Source organism: Schistocerca cancellata, chromosome 8, assembly GCF_023864275.1.
Source record: "Schistocerca cancellata isolate TAMUIC-IGC-003103 chromosome 8, iqSchCanc2.1, whole genome shotgun sequence".
In the NCBI taxonomy this organism is placed as follows: Eukaryota; Metazoa; Arthropoda; class Insecta; order Orthoptera; family Acrididae; genus Schistocerca; species Schistocerca cancellata.
The window spans coordinates 244,972,650-244,991,498 of NC_064633.1; the positions used below are offsets into that span (position 1 = coordinate 244,972,650).

The 18,849-nt window shown below is 41.6% G+C and overlaps 1 protein-coding gene across 1 annotated transcript in view; it reads left to right on the top strand.

Moving 5' to 3' along the window:
* LOC126095493 (ubiquitin carboxyl-terminal hydrolase MINDY-3-like) overlaps window positions 1-18,451 on the top strand; it is a 42,757-nt gene extending 24,306 nt beyond the window's left edge. Inside the window, exons 3-4 of the mRNA XM_049910282.1 lie at window positions 10,766-11,011; window positions 18,371-18,451. Coding sequence (XP_049766239.1) covers window positions 10,766-11,011; window positions 18,371-18,451 — 327 coding nt within the window. The remainder of the gene's footprint in view (window positions 1-10,765; window positions 11,012-18,370) is intronic.
* The last annotated feature ends 398 nt before the right edge of the window (window positions 18,452-18,849 follow it).

An 18,849-nucleotide genomic window follows, 5' to 3' on the forward strand; every position in this document is an offset into this window, starting at 1 on the left:
ATTCTGTCCATCTGGCGCGTTGTATCGTCAGATCCCTGAGGTGGTTGTAGGGCGCTTGTCCGTAATGTTCCAAACGTTCTCAATTGGAGAGACATCCGGCGACCTTGCTGGCGTAGGTAGGTTTTAGCACGCACGAATACAACCGAAAGAAACTCTCATCGAATACAGACGGGAACTATCTTGTTGAAATGTAAGACCAGGAAGGTTGTGAATGCAGCTTTTTTTTAAACGTTTCATTACGAAAAAGAGGAATACAGGCAATTACTATCACCTTAGAGTTATCAAAAATATGTGATGAGCCACTTCCTAGTAATAAAAAGTATATATTTGCTTGCTACATACCTCCTGTAAATCATTGCGTCTAGAAAGACTTCAAGTGAATAATAAAGTAAGCGAAGATTCAAAATTGCTTTGTTAAAATTGTGACTACAACTAACAACAACTCACATAGTTTCTTATTGAGTGTTTTACATACACAGAATTTTAGTTTGTTTATGTGCAAAATTTTGACTGATATTCTGTTTCCTAATGGTAAAGAAAACAAACACGAAAGTTCCAAAAGTCTTGGTGTATTAATTCAGTCACTACAATACAACTGAAACCATTGCTTTATGAATATTATTATTACAGATTTTTTATAGTTAGAATCTCTGATATACTACTCTAAAGTGACCAGACGTCCCGATTTGTCCGGGGCAGTTCCGATTTTTGGATTTCGGTCCGCTTGCCTCCTTCAGACTCTGCCGTCTCTCTCTCGTTGGTATGAATATTTTAGGACTTCCCATGTGGCAGTATTGAAGGATAGCACGTAGCAGTTTTAGAGGTTGTAGAAGCGTTAGTTTAGTTTAGCTTTAGTTATGTCATGTTCCGTAGATCATTTTCCCGATTATTTTATCGACATGATGTGGAACAAGTCAGATTACAATATATATATACACACACATGAATAGTGCTAATATTAATGTTACTGAAATTTCTAGTTCTACACATGCAACTAAATTTAGAGGTATAATTTTTTTACCATTTCTGAAACAGAAACTCGTCCATGGAGTAGGAGTTGTCCAAAAGAAATGATTTTAAGCTAGATTTAAAACTTGATCTGCTACCTGCCAGACACTTTATCCTGTTGGGCAAATGATGAAAGATTTTTGTTGCTGAATAATGTACTCCTTTTTGAGCAAATGACAGCTTCAATAACGGATAGGAAAGCTCATTTTTCCCTCTAGTGTTGTACGTATGAACATCACTGTTCTTCTCGAACTGAGATGGATTATTTGTTACGAATTTCACTAGCGAATATGTGTACTCTGATGGTGCAGTTAAAACACCTAACACCTTGAAAAGGTGCCTACATGACGTCCTTGGGTGAACACCACTAATTATTCTCACGGCTCTCTTTTGTTCAATCAGTACTTCATGTCTAAGTGGTGAGTTACCCCAGAAAACTATCCCATAAGACATTATTCAGTGGAAATATGCAAAGTAAATTAGGAGGTTGATCTGCTTATTACCAAGACTAGCGATTATACGAAGAGCGAAAGAAGCTGAACTTAGTTGTTTGAGACGCTCAGTAATATGCTTCTTCCAATTCAAGTTGTCATCAATGTGAACACCCAAAAATTTGGAGAAATCTACCCTGTTAACTGATCCCTTTTCATATGTTACATCAATTGTCGGTATGACTCTATTCGTTGTACAGAACTGGATATGGGTTTTTTCAAAATTAAGGGAGAGTCCATTTTCTGAGAACCACTTAATAAATCTTTGAAAGACATCCTTAGTAATATCTTCAGCTGCTTTTTCTGGAATGGGATTTATTATAACACTCATGTCATCTGCAAAAATTGCTAGTTCCGCTTGCTGAACGTTAAGTGGGAATTCATTCATATGAATAAGGAACAGCAGAGTACCTAAAATTGAACACCGTGGGACTCCCTTTATGATAACTCCCCATTCACTAGAATTCACCACCCTCCCAATATTATTTGTGCTATTCAGCACAACTTCTTGCTTTCTGTTCATTAAGTACGATTCAAACCAGCTGTGTGTATAGCCTTCAATTTCATAAAACCTGAGTTTTTCTAAGAGTGCGACATGATCCACACAATCAAATGCCTTGGAGAGATCACAAAAAATACCAACTGGCGATAATTTGTTATTTAGGGCTTGTACTATTTGATGCGTAAATGTGTAGATAGCATTCTCAGTCGAGTAACCCTTCCGGAATTCGAACTGTGACATGCTGAGTAAATTATTTTCACTTAAATGTGAGACTACTATTAAATACAAAACTTTTTCGAATATTTTAGAAAATGAAGTCAGCAATGAGATTGGTCTATAATTATTTAAGTCACTTTTGTTGCCTTTCTTAAGAAGAGGTTTGACAATTGCGTATTTCAATCTGTCTGGAAAAGTTCCCTGTGCCAGCGAAGCATTACATAGATAGCTAAGGACTCCACCTATTAAATTTGAACAACACTTCAAAATTCTGTTAGAGACTCCATCAACACCACATGAGCTCTTGTTTTTCAGTATATTTGTAATTCCCTTAATTTCAGTGGGGATGTTTGTGCCATTTCTGAAGGCCTAAAGTCCTGGGGAATGACATTTTTAACATATTTTTTTGCTTCTTCAACTGAACCCTTTAACCCTATTTTGCTTCTACATTCAGAAAGTAATTGTTAAAAATACTTGCAACTTGTGAATTATCACTCACAACATCAATTAACTTTACTGCTGTGGTATGCTGTGCACTGTCAGGCTGTCCCGTCTCCCGTTTGACAATATTCCATATAGTTTTAATCTTATCATCCGAATTATTAATTTCTGTCAGAACACATAAGCTTCTCGACTTCTTAATGACTTTCCTTAAAATATTACAGTATCTTTTGTAGCAAGCAAGTAACGTCGGATCCTGACTTATCCTGGCCAGTCGATATATGTCCCTCTTCCTCTTACACGAGATCTTAATTCCCTTAGTAATCCATGGCTTACTTCACTTTGTAATGGCTGTTTTTGGATAACGTTTCAGGAAAGCAACTCTCAAATATTGAGACAAATTTGCGGTGGAATAAATTGAATTTGGCATCAGCATCATTTTCTGTGTTTACTTCATCCCATTCTACCTCTTCAAGGCTGCACTTAAAGCTCTGTATCCTGTTCGCATTAATAAGTCTCCCTGCCTTGTATGCGCCTGCCTGAATCCTGTAAGGTGCTATATATGTTATTTCCATTAACTGAGCATCATAATCAGATAGCCCATTAACAATTGGGTACACATTAATTGTTTCTGCCTGAGCACCGTCTATGAAAATGTTATCGATAAGTGACCTACTATCCTGCTGCACACGAGTTGGAAAATTTACAACAGGTACTAGATTGAAACAACCAAACAAAGATTCTAGGTCATTTTTCCTGTCCGTATCTTTTAAGAAATCTACATTAAAATCACCACAAACCACTAACCGCTGCTTTTTGTCTGACAGGTAGATCAATAATGCCTCAAGATTTTTAATGAATAGCTGAAAGTTACCTTGAGGGGGTCTGTAGATTGTTACAATTACTATAGAAGATACTGCAGTAGCAACTCACAAGCACATGCTTCAAGGATCTGATCTACACAAAAACTATTTGTTTCAATATTTTTGACTTTGTGTCCAGTTTTTAAATAAGTAGCAGCTCCTCCTTTTTCCATGTTGACTCTACATGAATAAGATGCTAATCTGTAATCCGTTAAATTTAACTTCTCCATCCCGGCGGTTACGTGGTGTTCAGAGAGACACAAAACATCTATACCTTCAGAATTTACCCCATTTTCTAGGCATACAGGAAGCTCATCTGTTTTATTTTTTAGTCCTCTAATGTTCTGATGAAACACACACATTTTATTTCTTTGGATACTGCTACAGACATTATGGCACTTTTCTGTTTTAATTTCTTTCAATACTCTCTGTCTGTAACCTGACACTAACCTAAAAAATGTGTCCCTCTGACTCCAGTAATCACAGGTATTTTGTCTTGTGTGCATGTGGCTCCCCTTACATTTTCTGCAAGAAGATCAACTAATCTATCCTTCCCCCTCCTATTCAGGTGCAGACCATGACTAGTGTAACCCCACCTCCCAATTGCATCAACAGGCACAGCACAGATATGAGATTTACTTTCTGCCCCCCCCCCCCCCCCCCCCAGCTCTCTGTTAACACGGTTGACAGCCGTATTAACCCAGGGCTAGTCATGGCGCTGCAAAACATCCACAAACCTCACATGAGTGTGAGCTGTTGCTGCACCTATTACATCCAGGTCACACCTAATACTATAGTCCGAATTGCTAGCCAGGCTATTTCCTGCTCCTCCTACTATAAGAACATGGTCCTCGCCATCAAAATCTTTGCACAAGGCCCCTAGGTTTTCTGTAACCTGGCTAAGCTTAGCACTAGGTTTCACAATGCTTGTGACCTGGTACTCGACTCCTAGCCTATCCTGCAGCAACTGGCCTACACCTCTCCGTGACTGCTACGTAACAGCAGGACTCTTTTCTTTCTGCTTGACTTTACTCCCGACCTAGCATTACAATTGTTACTACGAGTCTGCTTCACCCTAATTTGCTCAAAAACTGTTTGAGGCTCTTCTGCTTCAGATGACAAATCAAACTTATTGCTCACTGGAATCTGAAAAGTGATTTCTGAGCTTTTCTTCTTCTGACTACGACTTGTTACCTGTTCCCAGCTCCCATTGTCTCTTTCCCCCTTCAACCTGTCTAATTCAAAGTACACAATTTCTAGCTCAGCCTGGAGGGCACAAATCTCTTCTCTCTGTTTCACGGCTACATAATCTACAACTCCATTGGCGAGCCTCATCTGGCACTATAACAGCTTCCCCGCTACAATCTCCCCAGTGAAACACCAACCCTCAATCCTGACATTTCTCACTCCCATGCTCACTAATTTACGACAACATCCTCATTTGTCACACATGACGGCGGATTAAACAATACAAATTACACTACAAACAAACAACACAAATACAAACAATACAAATTACAGTACAAACAATTCCACTACACCAATTAATAATTAACAGAAAGTAACTTAGCTTGCGGTGAGATGAGCAGAGAACTTCTGGACGTCAGGCGAATGTAGCATCAGGCGTTTGTAAACAGCGCGGAGTTAATTGCTGGCGTAGGTTATAGTGGCGGAAATCACGAAACGAGTAAGAAACTGAAGAGGCTCGATATTTTCTAACGACAAATTTGAACAGGCGCTATCACTGAATTATGTATAAATACTCTAATGGAAACAGAAACATCACTCAACGACTTCACTGTACAATATGGAAAATTAACTGTACGGAAGTATAGAAACACAGAAAACAACAGCCGAATGCAAACTATATACGTAAGATACTCTTCACAATAAAGCTACACAGACACTACCCTGAAATTACTGTATAATCACATATATTACTGCGGTCACTAACGAAAACAAACCCACGCCGAAGGCCTGCGCTTTAGAACAGTTATCTTTTCACGAAAACTACACAAGTAAAACCGAAACCTTCAATATATAGATTGCAATAGACACTTATTTACTTATTTAAGCTACAATATTGCCTTAATAAACTGTTTTTCCACGAGTAAACAGCTATATTTACGAGCGCACTGAGTAAACACACACGCTAACGGCTTACACTTTAGAACAGTTAACTTTTCACGAGAACTACGTAAGTAAATGTGACACCTTCAACATATAGATCACAATAGATACTAATTTACTTATTTAAGCTATAATATTGGTTTAACAAATTGTTTTTCCACGAGAAAACACCTATATTTACGAGCGTACTGAGTAAACACACAAGCCTGCTCCAAAGAGCTTAGCCGAACTATTATTTTTGAAATTCATTCACTAGAAAGAGCTTTCTTACTCCCAATCGGTGCCAAGTAGTTTTTCAAAAGTCAGCTTCCTATATATGAAATTACTGTTTCAAAATTGCAATAAAATAACTTACCCCTGCAAATAAGGAGTAGAGGAACATTTCACGTTTCAAGAATCAATATGACAGCAAAGCGAGAAATCAGATTCGTGCCACACTCTATATCAAGTGCTTTAAACATACTTAAATCTGACGGAGATATTAAGTTTACCGATACCGTGTGTGAATTTTATGATAACAGTGCGTAATACACTGAACAGTGTACGGTCCGTTTTAATGAATTTTCATACCACAAAGGGGTCATTTGGACTATATACCTACGCCGGATGCGGTACAAAAACGGTAAGAGTCTCTTGAAAATGTGTTACCAAACTGCAAAATTAAAGACAATGACTTGTTACTGGAACGTTTTAACATACAGCAGTTTGTCACATCTCGGCAAATAGAGAAATGGAGCATAGAAAAAAACTGTCGTTGAAATTCGTTGGGTACAGATGTTTGAGACTTCACATTCAAAGGTATATCTTATGACAATATTTCTAACATTATGGAGTTTGCGTTATTTGTTCCTGGTACAACTGCAGCAATCGTACGCGTATTTTCTTTGATGACTAAGGTACGGACATAAAAACTCAGTTGAAACTAGAGACTTTGAAAGCAATAATGATGGTGAACGCTAATTTCAAACACAGTCGTTCGGAATTCTATGACTTAAACTTAAAGGGAAGCATATATCTGATGAATGAAATTGATGATGATGATGTTTGGTTTGTGGGGCGCTCAACTGCGTGGTTATCAGCGCCCGTACAATTTCCCAACCTTTGCTCAGTCCAATTTCGCCACTTTCCTGGATGATGATGAAATGATGAGGACAACACAAACACCCAGTCATCTCGAGGCAGGTGAAAATCCCTGACCCCGCCGGGAATCGAACCGGGGACCCCGTGCTCGGGAAGCGAGAACGCTACCGCGAGACCACGAGCGGCGGACATGAATGAAATTCATTATCGCAGAAATTCATAATCGCAGAAGTATGGTGGCATGAACAACTGAATGCTAAGAGCTGTGTGTAGTTAGCTAAGCAGTAGTTGTGTCCTGTCTACTAACTTCTAAGATTTAAATATAAGTACACGGTAACTATGAATTTGCCTATGTTTTAAATTCTTCTTGTTATATCATCATTTGGTGCCTACTATTTATTTAGTTGTCTGCTTTAATAATGTATAAGAATTACAGAACATGGTTGCATTTGGAGCAATGAGCAGTTATAATATTGGTCCCAGCTTCGACTCCCAGAAATATGGTTACCTCAACTACTCTCTGATGTAAGACAGTAAGAGCTACATATGTGCTCTCAAAACTTTACCATGAACGTTTTGATAAAGACGGTGCTAACCCACAATAGTAGGGACAATGTTACTAGTAAACTTTTTCTGCGACTAATCAAGTTTTGTTTGTTTGTTTTTGCATATATCATACCATACCGGGTGAACATTAATAAAACCAACGAATTGCAAGAACGGATTCCTGACTGAAAATGGAGGGAAAAAGATGCTACAAAATGTGTCCGGAAATACGTCGTTGCTAAGGTAGATGGCGCTGACGAATGAAAGTTCCTTTGACCACACGCCGTATTTCTTGTGCGTTGCACGTGAACATTCTACCAGCGTCGCCGGTTTTCGAGATACTCGTTCACAGACTCTGCTTAACAACAATTTGCCCTTTGTCAAACTCGCTTATCTGAAATGATTTCCCCATTTGCAGCCGATACCTGCGCTGGGGTGATCCCCAGCGTGTCTGCTCCGCTAACATACTTTTGTTACCGCATCAGGTGCCCACAACGCCACCAGGCGGCATCCAACGTCGCTGTAGGCAGTGGTCATAATGTTTTGGCTCGTCAATGTAATACGAGGGTCGTTTGAAAAGTCCGTGCAAGAATAAAAACTACTTACTTGTTTGGAGTAAAACTTTTTTATTTTTCGACATAGTCTCCCTTTAGACTTATACACTTCTTCCAACGTTGTTCTAATTTGTTGATCCCTTCCAAATAATAGGAATTGTGCAAGTCTTCAAAAAAACTATTCGGTGCTGCAATCACCTCCTCTTTTGAATATAATCTTTGTCCCGCCAGCCATTTCTTCAAATTGGGGAATAAATAGTAGTCCGAGGGAGCCATGTCTGGAGAATAGGGGGGATGTGAGACGAGTTCAATCCTGTTTCCAATAATTCTGCGACCAGAACTGCTGAGATGTTTGCTCGTGCATTGTCGTCATGGAAAATGACTTTTTTGCGGTCCAATCGCCGGCGTTTTTCTTGCAGCTCAGTTTTCAAATGGTCCAGTAACGATGAATAATATACACCTGTAATAGTTTCACCTTTTCCAGATAGTCGATGAAGATTATCCCTTGCGAATGCCAAAAGACAGTCTCCTTAACCTTTCCGGCCGAAGGAATGGTCTTCGCCTTTTATGGTGCAGATTCTCCCTTGGTAACCCATTGTTTAGATTGTTGCTTGGTCTCAGGAGTATAGTAATGTATCCATGTTTCATCCACTGTGACGAAACGACGCTTAAAGTCCTGCGGATTCTTCCTGAACAGCTGAAAACGTCAAGCGTGAGCAATAGCGGAACCCATCTTGCGGATAGCTTTCTCATGTGAAAATGTTTATGGAAAATATTATGTACCCGTTCATTCGATATGCCCACAGCACTAGAAATCTTACCCACCTTAACTCTTCTGTCATCCATCACCATATCAAGGATTTTATCAATGATTTCTGGAGTCGTAATCTCTACAGGGCGTCCAGAACGTTCAGCATCACCTGTGCCCATATGGCCACTACGAAAATTTTGAAACTACTTACAAACTGAAACTTCCTGGCAGATTAAAACTGTGTGCCCGACCGAGACTCGAACTCGGGACCTTTGCCTTTCGCGGGCAAGTGCTCTACCATCTGAGCTACCGAAGCACGACTCACGCCCGGTACTCACAGCTTTACTTCTGCCAGTACCTCGTCTCCTACCTTCCAAACTTTACAGAAGCTCTCCAGGTACTGGCAGAAGTAAAGCTGTGAGTACCGGGCGTGAGTCGTGCTTCGGTAGCTCAGATGGTAGAGCACTTGCCCGCGAAAGGCAAAGGTCCCGAGTTCGAGTCTCGGTCGGGCACACAGTTTTAATCTGCCAGGAAATTTCATATCAGCGCACACTCCGCTGCAGAGTGAAAATCTCATTCTGGCACTTACAAACTGCTCTAATCGAAGGTGCAGAGTCACCGTAATATTTATCAAGCTTCTCTTTAGTCTCCTGAGGCGTTTTACCTTTCATAAAGTAATGTTTAATCACCTCACGAAATTCTTTTTCGTCCATTTTTTGACAATCACTCGAATTCCTTGATTCACACGAATGCCAAACACAAAGAAATAGACCAATATGGCTGAAACTTGGTGCGCGATCTTTCTATAGAGTAAATATCTCTGGAGTGAGCATTGCGTTCTGCACATGTTGTCAACATTAAACCAGGAATGTCACCATGTTCTCGAGACTTCGCTGTGCGTGTGTACTTTCCGCAGCGTTTGAAGTTTATAACATCAAGAATTTTTGTTGTGTTTCACCGTTTGTTGATAGTGTAATAGCGATGGTGAATTACTGTTGTTGCTACGGATGCAAAGAAAAATATGTGAAAGGAGGGATAGTAACTTTTCATTGGTACATACCATGTAGCTCTAATTATAGTTATCATATTAGTAAGAGACACGGTATATGTTAAAAATTTCGAGGCGCATTATAATTAAGGCTTGATTCTGTAGACCTATTTTTCTACGATTTTATGACTATATAATAGATATTATGGCTCGTACAAAAGCTAACAAACAATCGCTTCCTGTGGTAAATTTGCTAGTGGAACAGGAAAGGAAATGGTTAGTTGTTTCAGCAAGTACTATTCTCCATGCAGTGACTTGTCGATTATGTATATAGATTACTCAGTCTACTATTTATTTAATAAACTGGGAGTAAGTACGTAAAATGCGTTAAATAAATACTTCAAAATGTCACCAGTAAGAAAAATTGTGCTTTAGGTCGCTAAAACGAGAAAATAAATACGCAGAAATAGCAGGAAAAAAGGAAGAATTAGCAGGGATATAATCGCTGAATCGGTGTTTTTCGGACACTTGCAAAAGTACTAGCGTACTGTCAAGTCGTTTTGCAAGACTATCAGTGCAAAAATGTACGTCAGGTTCTGTAATACTATAAAGTGCCGTATCATATCGAAAACTACCAAAAATCGAGTCCATCTGAACTGTGACACCTATCGCAAAGAAGCAGAATGCAATATCACTTGCCCTTAAAAGTTACGTAGCTGATTTATTCCCGGTATCAAATGGATACTGTTAAAATGTCTGCGCAAAATATATAAGTAATCCACGACACGTACGAAAAGAATCCGTCTGTACTAGTGATGTAGTGACATTCTAAATATACAGGGCTATACGGACAAACACACGTCGTCCCGGGAACACGTGACCAGGCCGGCAATGTATGTTGACAACACAAAATCTGTTCTGCGCATGTGAATGCTCACTCCAGAGATATTTACTCTATGGTTCTTTCCAAGGATGCTACTAACTAAACATGACCTCGATATGCGCCGGTGGTGCCATCTCTCGGATTTTACACGGACTTTTCAAACGCCCCTCGTATAGTATAACAGTTCCTACGAAAAATTACAAATAAGTGTATTGTGATTGACGATTTGCAGGTTTAACCAAACATGTAACACACAAATACTCAAGTTGTGCACTACCGTCCGCCGACGCCTTCATCTGCTGCTGTGTGTAGGCGGTGGACGACCTGTCGGATCGCGCGTACGTCCTGGTGGAGCTGCCGACGCAAGGGGAGGGGATAGAGGCGTACGTGGGCCCCGACTTCTTCCACGAGGAGCTGCGGGTGCTGCCCCTGGAGACGCGCGCAGAGGTGCGTCACTTCTTCGCGACGCACGTGTCGGCTCTGCGCGGCACTTATGGCGTGCTGTTGCTGCTCTACTCGCTGCTCGCCTCCCGGGGGCCCGCCAACCTCCTGCTCGAGGTCAGTCTGCACGCCCGTCTCATAGTTATAAGTCGTCCTCTCACCGGACGTGGACGGGGACGAGGCTCGACAGAAAGACAGGCAGTGGCGGTGTACGTCACAGCAAGTGATGCTTCAGGTCTTAAAGAGTGGAAGCAGCCGTCTCCGGTGGAGAGGGAATACCTGTTTCAGGCGAGTTTAATAATACTTGACTGCGTGTTTAAATGCATGCAGGTCACACGTCAAAATTAAGACTTTCAGTTGGGGAACCTTGAAACGTCCCCTTTGAAAAATTGAGAAAGACTGTGCTGGTAAACTTCTACGTTATTTGGTACAAAGACAGCTGAGTAAAACTGAACGTAATCAGACAGTTTTCTCTTTACTTATTCTGATCATCACTAAACTGACACACAACATTTTTAGTCAATCATCCTGTCAAAAGAAACTTCCTGGCAGATTAAAACTGTGTGCCGGACCGAGACTTGAACTCGGGACCTTTGCCTTTCGCGGGCAACTGCTCTACCAACTGAGCTACCCAAGCACGACTTCGAGGTACTGGCAGAAGTAAAGCTGTGAGGACGGGGCCTGAGTCGTGCTTGGATAGCTCAGTTGGTAGAGCACTTGCCCGCAAAAGGCAAAGGTCCCGAGTTCCAGGCTCGGCCCGGACACAGTTTTAATCTGCCAGGAAGTTTGATATCAGCGCACACTCCGCTGCAAAGTGAAAACCTCATTCTGGATCCCTACAAAAGAATGGCCCTGAATAACAGTAACTATACCTTTCATGAATCACTTACTTCACAAAAACCTTCGTTACTCGAACTACTGCAATACAGCGAGCGCCAATACTACCAGCAAAATAAAAGATTCTAACTACTGAAAGCACTAACTACTGATAGGCACAGTTAGCAAATGAAAGATTTTGATAGAGAACAAAGAATGTATTGTGACATCCAATTAAACATATTTCCTTTTTCTGAGCCGGCCGGAGTGCCCGAGCGGTTCTAGGCGCTACAGTCTGGAACCGCGCGACCGCTACGGTCGCAGGTTCGAATCCTGCCTCGGGCATGGATGTGTGTGATGTCCTTAGGTTAGTTAGGTTTAAGTAGTTCTAGGGGACTAACGACCTCAGCAGTTAAGTCCCATAGTGCTCAGAGCAATTTGAACCTTTTTCTGGCGGACACACGTCCAGATCGTCCGCTCAAAACTCTGGCATCTCTCCCCCCACATCCACCACTGCTGGTGGCTCACCTACAATTGCCCAACACTACGCTATGTTCTTATCCAACTGCCCAACACTACACAAGCGAATATTGCAACAATGCCAACCAGCCACAAACTGCACACAGCACAGTCAGTGATTTTCATACAGAGCGTTACGTGGCGTTACCAACATAGAAACCCAAACAGCCTACCTACAACCTTTTCAATTAAATATTGGTTTCCCATGGGCCCTGCACGGAGCCGAGCACGTGCGAAGTGTGACGGACAAGCCGAATTGTGTGTCGCCCACAAGTTGTTGCACGGCCCGTATATCTCGTTGGCATCGGACGAAGTGCTGGTGACGTCATAGCGTGTAATTCCACTTCCCACTACACTGCGAAGCGGGAGACAAGTAACCTGCCGTGTCAGATTTTTACCTCGTGGAGAGGAACGTGGTCAATGAGATGCGACATCGTTTTACGTCACAAGCAGAACAATGGGGCTGCCATATCGTATGGCTTAATATCGTATTTGATTGGTTTTCTTTCTCATACAGTACATAAACTGTTCAAAAACATCAGCAAATTGAGGATCTCTCCACGATTTGTTGTAATAAAGAGCTCGGAGTTGTGAAGAGGAATGTAGGTGGTACGCGTCCACCTCCTTCCAAACATTTTTTTTCACCTTTTGTTTTCTAAAACATTCTGAGTACTTTTATCCATTTAATAGAAGTAATATCTCAGATGTCGACGTTATTTACTCGTTTTATAAGTAATGTAATTGCTGCAATTCTTGTTGCAAAAGTGAACAACAACAGGTATGTTTCCCCAGTGGCCGGAAATCTTAACGTAACTGCCAGACGATACCAGAATGTAAACACGGCTTACACACTGGAAGTTTTTGCTATTATGAAATTTCTGTGAAATATATATGAGTAGGCCTATCTCTGGGTTACGGCCTGGTCCATGTTTGTGTCATGACGGTAAACATGTTTTTGAGCCATGGTGAGCAGCTTCAAAAAATTCTCTCTTCCATTCGAATGAAATTACGAAACTAATCATGACCCTGAACTCTGTGTGATATACCTTACTTCAAAGTGTTGGTAGTGAACGCGAAATCGAGAATATGGATATTAGGCATGCGCAAACTGACATGAGACACTATATATTAACTCTATTCATTTTAGTACCGCAGATGGTGTGAAAATTCATTTCAGTTAATCAATAACATTTTCTAGTACGTAACTCAGATCGTTGTAGAGTATTGTGAAGTTTTCCTCTTCCAGCAAATTGCCGATCAAGCCCGATTATTTCCGGTTTTTTTAATTTTTTCATTTATTTTTTTACGTCATTCGCTGACACAATTAACGCTGCTATTTCACGCGCGTCTGTTTTCGTAAACAAACGGTGTGGTTTGAGAGCCAAATAAAGCCGTCAACATCGCTGCAGAGCGCTGAGAGGGCAAATCACATTAATCAGCTCGTTCCGTGTGCCGATGGCGCTGTGTTTCGTGAGGTCGGATGTCTCGCCCGCGTCCACTTAGACGTTAGCAGCCTCGACCCGCATGAGGACGGCTTTCGGGCTTACTTGCCGGCTGGTGCGACGGCTCCTGAGCAGTCTTCGTCGACTACTAGGCTGCTTCTCTGCAGTAAACGTCGTGTGTATTCGCGTGATAACTCCGGTGATATTCCCCTTGTAGAGCTTTCTGAATGTTAGAGCGCGCACGAAATTACTTCAGCCCCGCAAAGCGAACTGGCTGGCAGAGTACGGGACGACGTTCATGGTTGGAGTTGCATTGCGAACGGCCAACACGCGATAGGAGAAGCGTAGTTCGACATCTAAAGCCTACGCGCAAGCGGTACCTCACAGAAATTTTAAACTGCGGCTGCCCAGCCTGCGGACGACCATATTAAGAGGTTATGCCAGTTCGATTAATAATTTGACGAATACCAAACAAAACAAGAAATCATGGCATACTCAAGTAAGGTATACCGCGCTTTTAATGGCCTCCACACACCAACGACAGATAGGAGCGTCTCCCACCTGGTCTTGCGATCCGTCGTCAACGCAGTGATTCAGACCACAAATATTTCAGCCGTGGCCTTTCCGGCCATCAAAGGAAGCCGCAACATTGGGGGAGGCTTTGCCGACCATTTTGTAATGAGGAAATTCCTTCAAATTTTATCAGTCTTAGGGGTGGCTATGCACCTAGTACATAGGCATGTTCAAATGTATTTATGTTTTGTTTTTTATTTTTAACTTTTTCTCATTCTGCAGCATTACTGCAGCAAATGACTAAACATCTTGTCTTAACTTACGAATTTTGACTTCTTACTCAATTTTTTGTAGTTAAGCCAGAGATTTAAAACATCAACTTAAATTCCATTTCTCAAGATCTACGTATCTTTTTCTGCTTTTCTGAAAAAGCTAGCTAACGAAAGCTTTTTTAATTTCAAAAACATTTACTGCTCCCTCCTCCAGCTTATTTATCGGAAAACGTACTTTCGAATGTTTTTGGTTTCATGAGGAATTTAGTTTCCTGTGCCAATCTCCGGCAGCATTCGTGGTCCTGTGCCTCAGGTTAAAAACATTCCACATTTCAGTTGGTATACTAGGATTTTACATCCATTTTCGACTGGGCATTTCCTCTATTATTACCAGCCGCGCTTCATCAACACTATTTGGTGGAAGATGTGCCGCTGCACCTCAAAAGTGACAAAACAATCGGAGTTCTTCTCTATCCCTGTATTCGTCCGTTAATCCCAATTCTTATATTTTCTCCCACAGAAACTGGTTGCATTGAAAATTGCAGCCGGAAAGGGATGTTCCAGGAACACTATTTTTTTGCTTTAATTGTACACACTTCAGTCTGGCACTGCAGCTTTCGGGTCCGCAGCTCGTGGTCGTGCGGTAGCGCTCTCGCTTCCCGCGCCCGCGTTCCCGGCTTCGATTCCCGGCGGGGTCAGGGATTTTCTCTGCCTCGTGATGACTGGGTGTTGTGTGATGTCCTTGGGTTAGTTAGGTTTAAGTAATTCTAAGTTCTAGGGGACTGATGACCATAGATGTTAAGTCCCATAGTGCTCAGAGCCATTTGAACCTTTTTTTTCAGCTTTCGGTTACCACGCAGACGCCTTATTTATTAGTCCAGAATAAATTATTTCTTGTGTATTTTGTTTTTTGTCTGAGAGCAAGGAAAATAAAACAGGAAATACCTTCGACTCTTCTTCTGTGCTTCCTATGTTTTTGTATATGGCGTACAGAACTTTGAATTGTGTCACAGAACTGTCAACTGTCCTGTCCATAAGAACAGTTCCATTTTCATTTTGGATTTTCTTCACAGCCAAACACCAGGATACTTTTCTCAGGAACACACCTATCGTCAGTTCTCAAAAAATTATTATCTTCAGTTACTTTGAGATTATTTTCGCACAGTTGAATCTCTGAATTAGTGCCCATGTTCTTCGTCGTTCCAATAGATTCTCTGCTTGCTTAACACAATGCAGGAGTTCTCATAAATTTGAGACATTTTCTACGAAATCTTAGCAATGTTTTTCTTAATTTGCACTTCTGCTTTGTCAGATGGGAAAGAATGTTACTGATTAGGCCTGATTCTGCCATTTGTAATTTTTAAACAGCCTCGCCTTTGCTCTGTTCGGAATTCACGCACAGAAAATTCGTATACTTATCATACTTTTCGTGCATCCGCTAGCGATGACTATCCTTGAGAAGGCATGGCTTCTCTTTCGTTGTTGTAATTGTTTCCATTACTCAGTGTATAGAACTCAAATAGCTGATGCGTAAAAGAAACTATAAGGAAACAAAGGCGGTCGGCGAGGGTACTGCGTGACTGACACAATACGTCCGCTGTTGGTGAACGACTGGCGTAAATCAGCTGTGGGGTAGGCTCTGATCGGAAAACCTAATACGTAAAACTGCTCTGTCACAAGTTCCACGATATCTGAGGCATCTAAAAAAGTAATGGAGATACCATGGTCGGAAAACCCATGTAACCTTGCGATAAGTCCCCAGACTGCATGTGTGTGGGCAAATCGCAGACCGCAGCGATCGATCGCTGATTGTACGGAATCACTATGCGATCTGATGACTCGCATACCACGTATGACAATTTAACTGCCTTGCGGCGACTTATATGCTGCACCCACGAACGGTAAGAACTTTACATTAGAAATTATAGTTATTCAGGTAGTACAAACCATTCTGAAACGTTAAGCTAAAGCCAGAGTTCCCACTTATATTAAGAAGGAATACAAGTACAAAATCGTTGTCGCCTTAAGGTTTTGCAGTATCAGCAGTTTTTAAATGTGTGCTGTAGAAGGAGGAGGAGATTAGTGCTCAACGCCCGTCGACAGCGAGGTCATTAGAGACGGATCACAAGCTCGGTTTAGCGAAGGAAGGGGAAGGAAATCGGCCGTGCCCTTTCAAGGGAACCACCCCGGCATTTGCCTGAAGCGATTTAGGAAATCACGGAAAACCTAAATTAGGATGGCCAGATGCGGGTTTGAACCGTCGTCCTGCGGAATGCGAGTCCAGTGTTGAAAGGTGGCTACACTGAGCCACCGCGCCAGAGAGTATTGTTCCGCCGCCTCCACTGGCAGTGATTATTGAGACGCAGCGACAGGCAGTTCTTGCCGAGAAGTTGTGGTGGACACTGCTTGTAGCTGAAGTTAAGAGTGAGATGTGGTAGTGCAGAGTGTTGTTCCATGTTTTATGCAGTGGTTTGATGGGAGAGATAGCAGATGTTGTTCTAATGGAGATATTGTAATGGTCAGAGTGCATTTCGTCAATATATATGGAGGTATTTTCTTTTATTCTTTTATTATTTGTGTGTCCTGAATAATGTGCCATTACAGGTTCAGTCAACAAAGCATCTGGCTTGTGTTCTTGTATTAGAGTGTAATTCTGCTTTCCTTACGCAATTATAGTATTTCTAATTTTCTTTTATCACGTCAGTATAATTGGTATTTATAAATTCTTGTTTTGTTGAAGAAGAACCGTGCCAGATGTGCGTTGAGTCACACTACCACACACAGAACAGCTACACTTGTGCTTTGTTGGCTTCGTAGATTTTATAGTTGCTGGGGACTTAATTAATTAACTGTGTTAACGAAAATTTTCTTACATTCTTTGTTGTCATTCTAAGCAGTCAGATTGCGTACTAATACTAGTCAGGGCCAGCCGTTTACGAGACTTGCGTAATCGGACTTACAGCTACTAAAATTATTTGCATTTTAATTTTTTATTTAATTAGGCCCCCATGCAGTGTATTAACCACTGCGCCACCTCGCTCGGTTTTTGCTGTAGAAGTATAAATTCTTGAGAAGCTCATAGCAATATTCACGATATAGAGGGTTCCTTCTGGCGATTTTCAGTTATTTATAAAACTAGGTCCTTATTAAAGCTTTTCAACTTCTAAGCAGAATGAGGTATTAAATGAACCTCTTACTTGAAATGTTTAGAGGTTACCTGTTCTACCTCTATACCTTGTCATTTCGTATAATCTCTTCCTGTGTCATACAGTTTTCAACTAGATTTACAGAAACCAGCTTTGCTGCATCTGATTATTTCTATAGAGACCTCGATTTCAAAAACCTGTGTAAATACTTGCGGTTAAGTCATAGACTAATAAATGATAGAGGAATTGACAAATTTAGGAAGTGTTTGCGTACCAACTTAAATAATAACATTTCCCGTTTTTTGCGTGCATTGACGGAAAAACTGAGATCAACTGCTACCGTTGCTAAACACAGCAGTTCATCTTCCACATCAGAACTTCACGACCGTGGCGTTAGAAATACTGGTAGATTGCTTGTATGTGGCGGAGTAGAAGCGAGCGACTGATTGCATGCTTTATCGCTGCAATGTCGTCAAAGATCGTCGCTCGTGTGTAGGGCTAGTAACAAACCAATTAGTCGGCACAGCAATCGACAGGAAACTGAGGTGGCTGCCCTTTCCGACACAAAGGAATAAGTCGCCCAGCGCTTAGGACGTCATAGTGTTTCTGCACATGGGTCAAGTTATTTAATGCGAGTTCTACTTGGGTTCCAGTCCTGTCGGTGTTTGACGTCACAGCCTGGAAGGCAGGGCCCGAATGCAAGTTTACCCACGCTATGGAGGCCCACAAGTGGAACATAACCTCAAAAATATTTTCGTGTTATTGCAGATGTCTCCACAACGGAGCAAAGCCAGCATTATTGGTTTAAATGATGCATGTAGGGAAGAGTTGTCCTTATACCCTATTTGATCAAGAGTATCCAAACACCTTTTTGTCGACATTGATATGGGGTGTGTCTATCCTCCGCCTTTATGACGGCTTAAATCTTGCGAAAAAAACTATCAATGAGGCGTCTCACTGTCTTTGGAGGAATGGCAGCCCATTCTTCCTCAATAGCCGAAGTCACAGAAGGTAGTGATGTTGGACATTGATATCTGGAATGAAGCCAACGATCTAATTCATGCCAAAGGTGTTTCACTCTGTTCAGGTCGAATTCTGGGCAGGCTATTCCACTTAGCCGCGCGGGATTAGCCGAGCGGTCTTGGGCGCTGCAGTCGTGGACTGTGCGGCTGGTCCCGGCGGAGGTTCGAGTCCTCCCTCGGACATGGGTGTGTGTGTTTGTCCTTAGGATAATTTAGGTTAAGTAG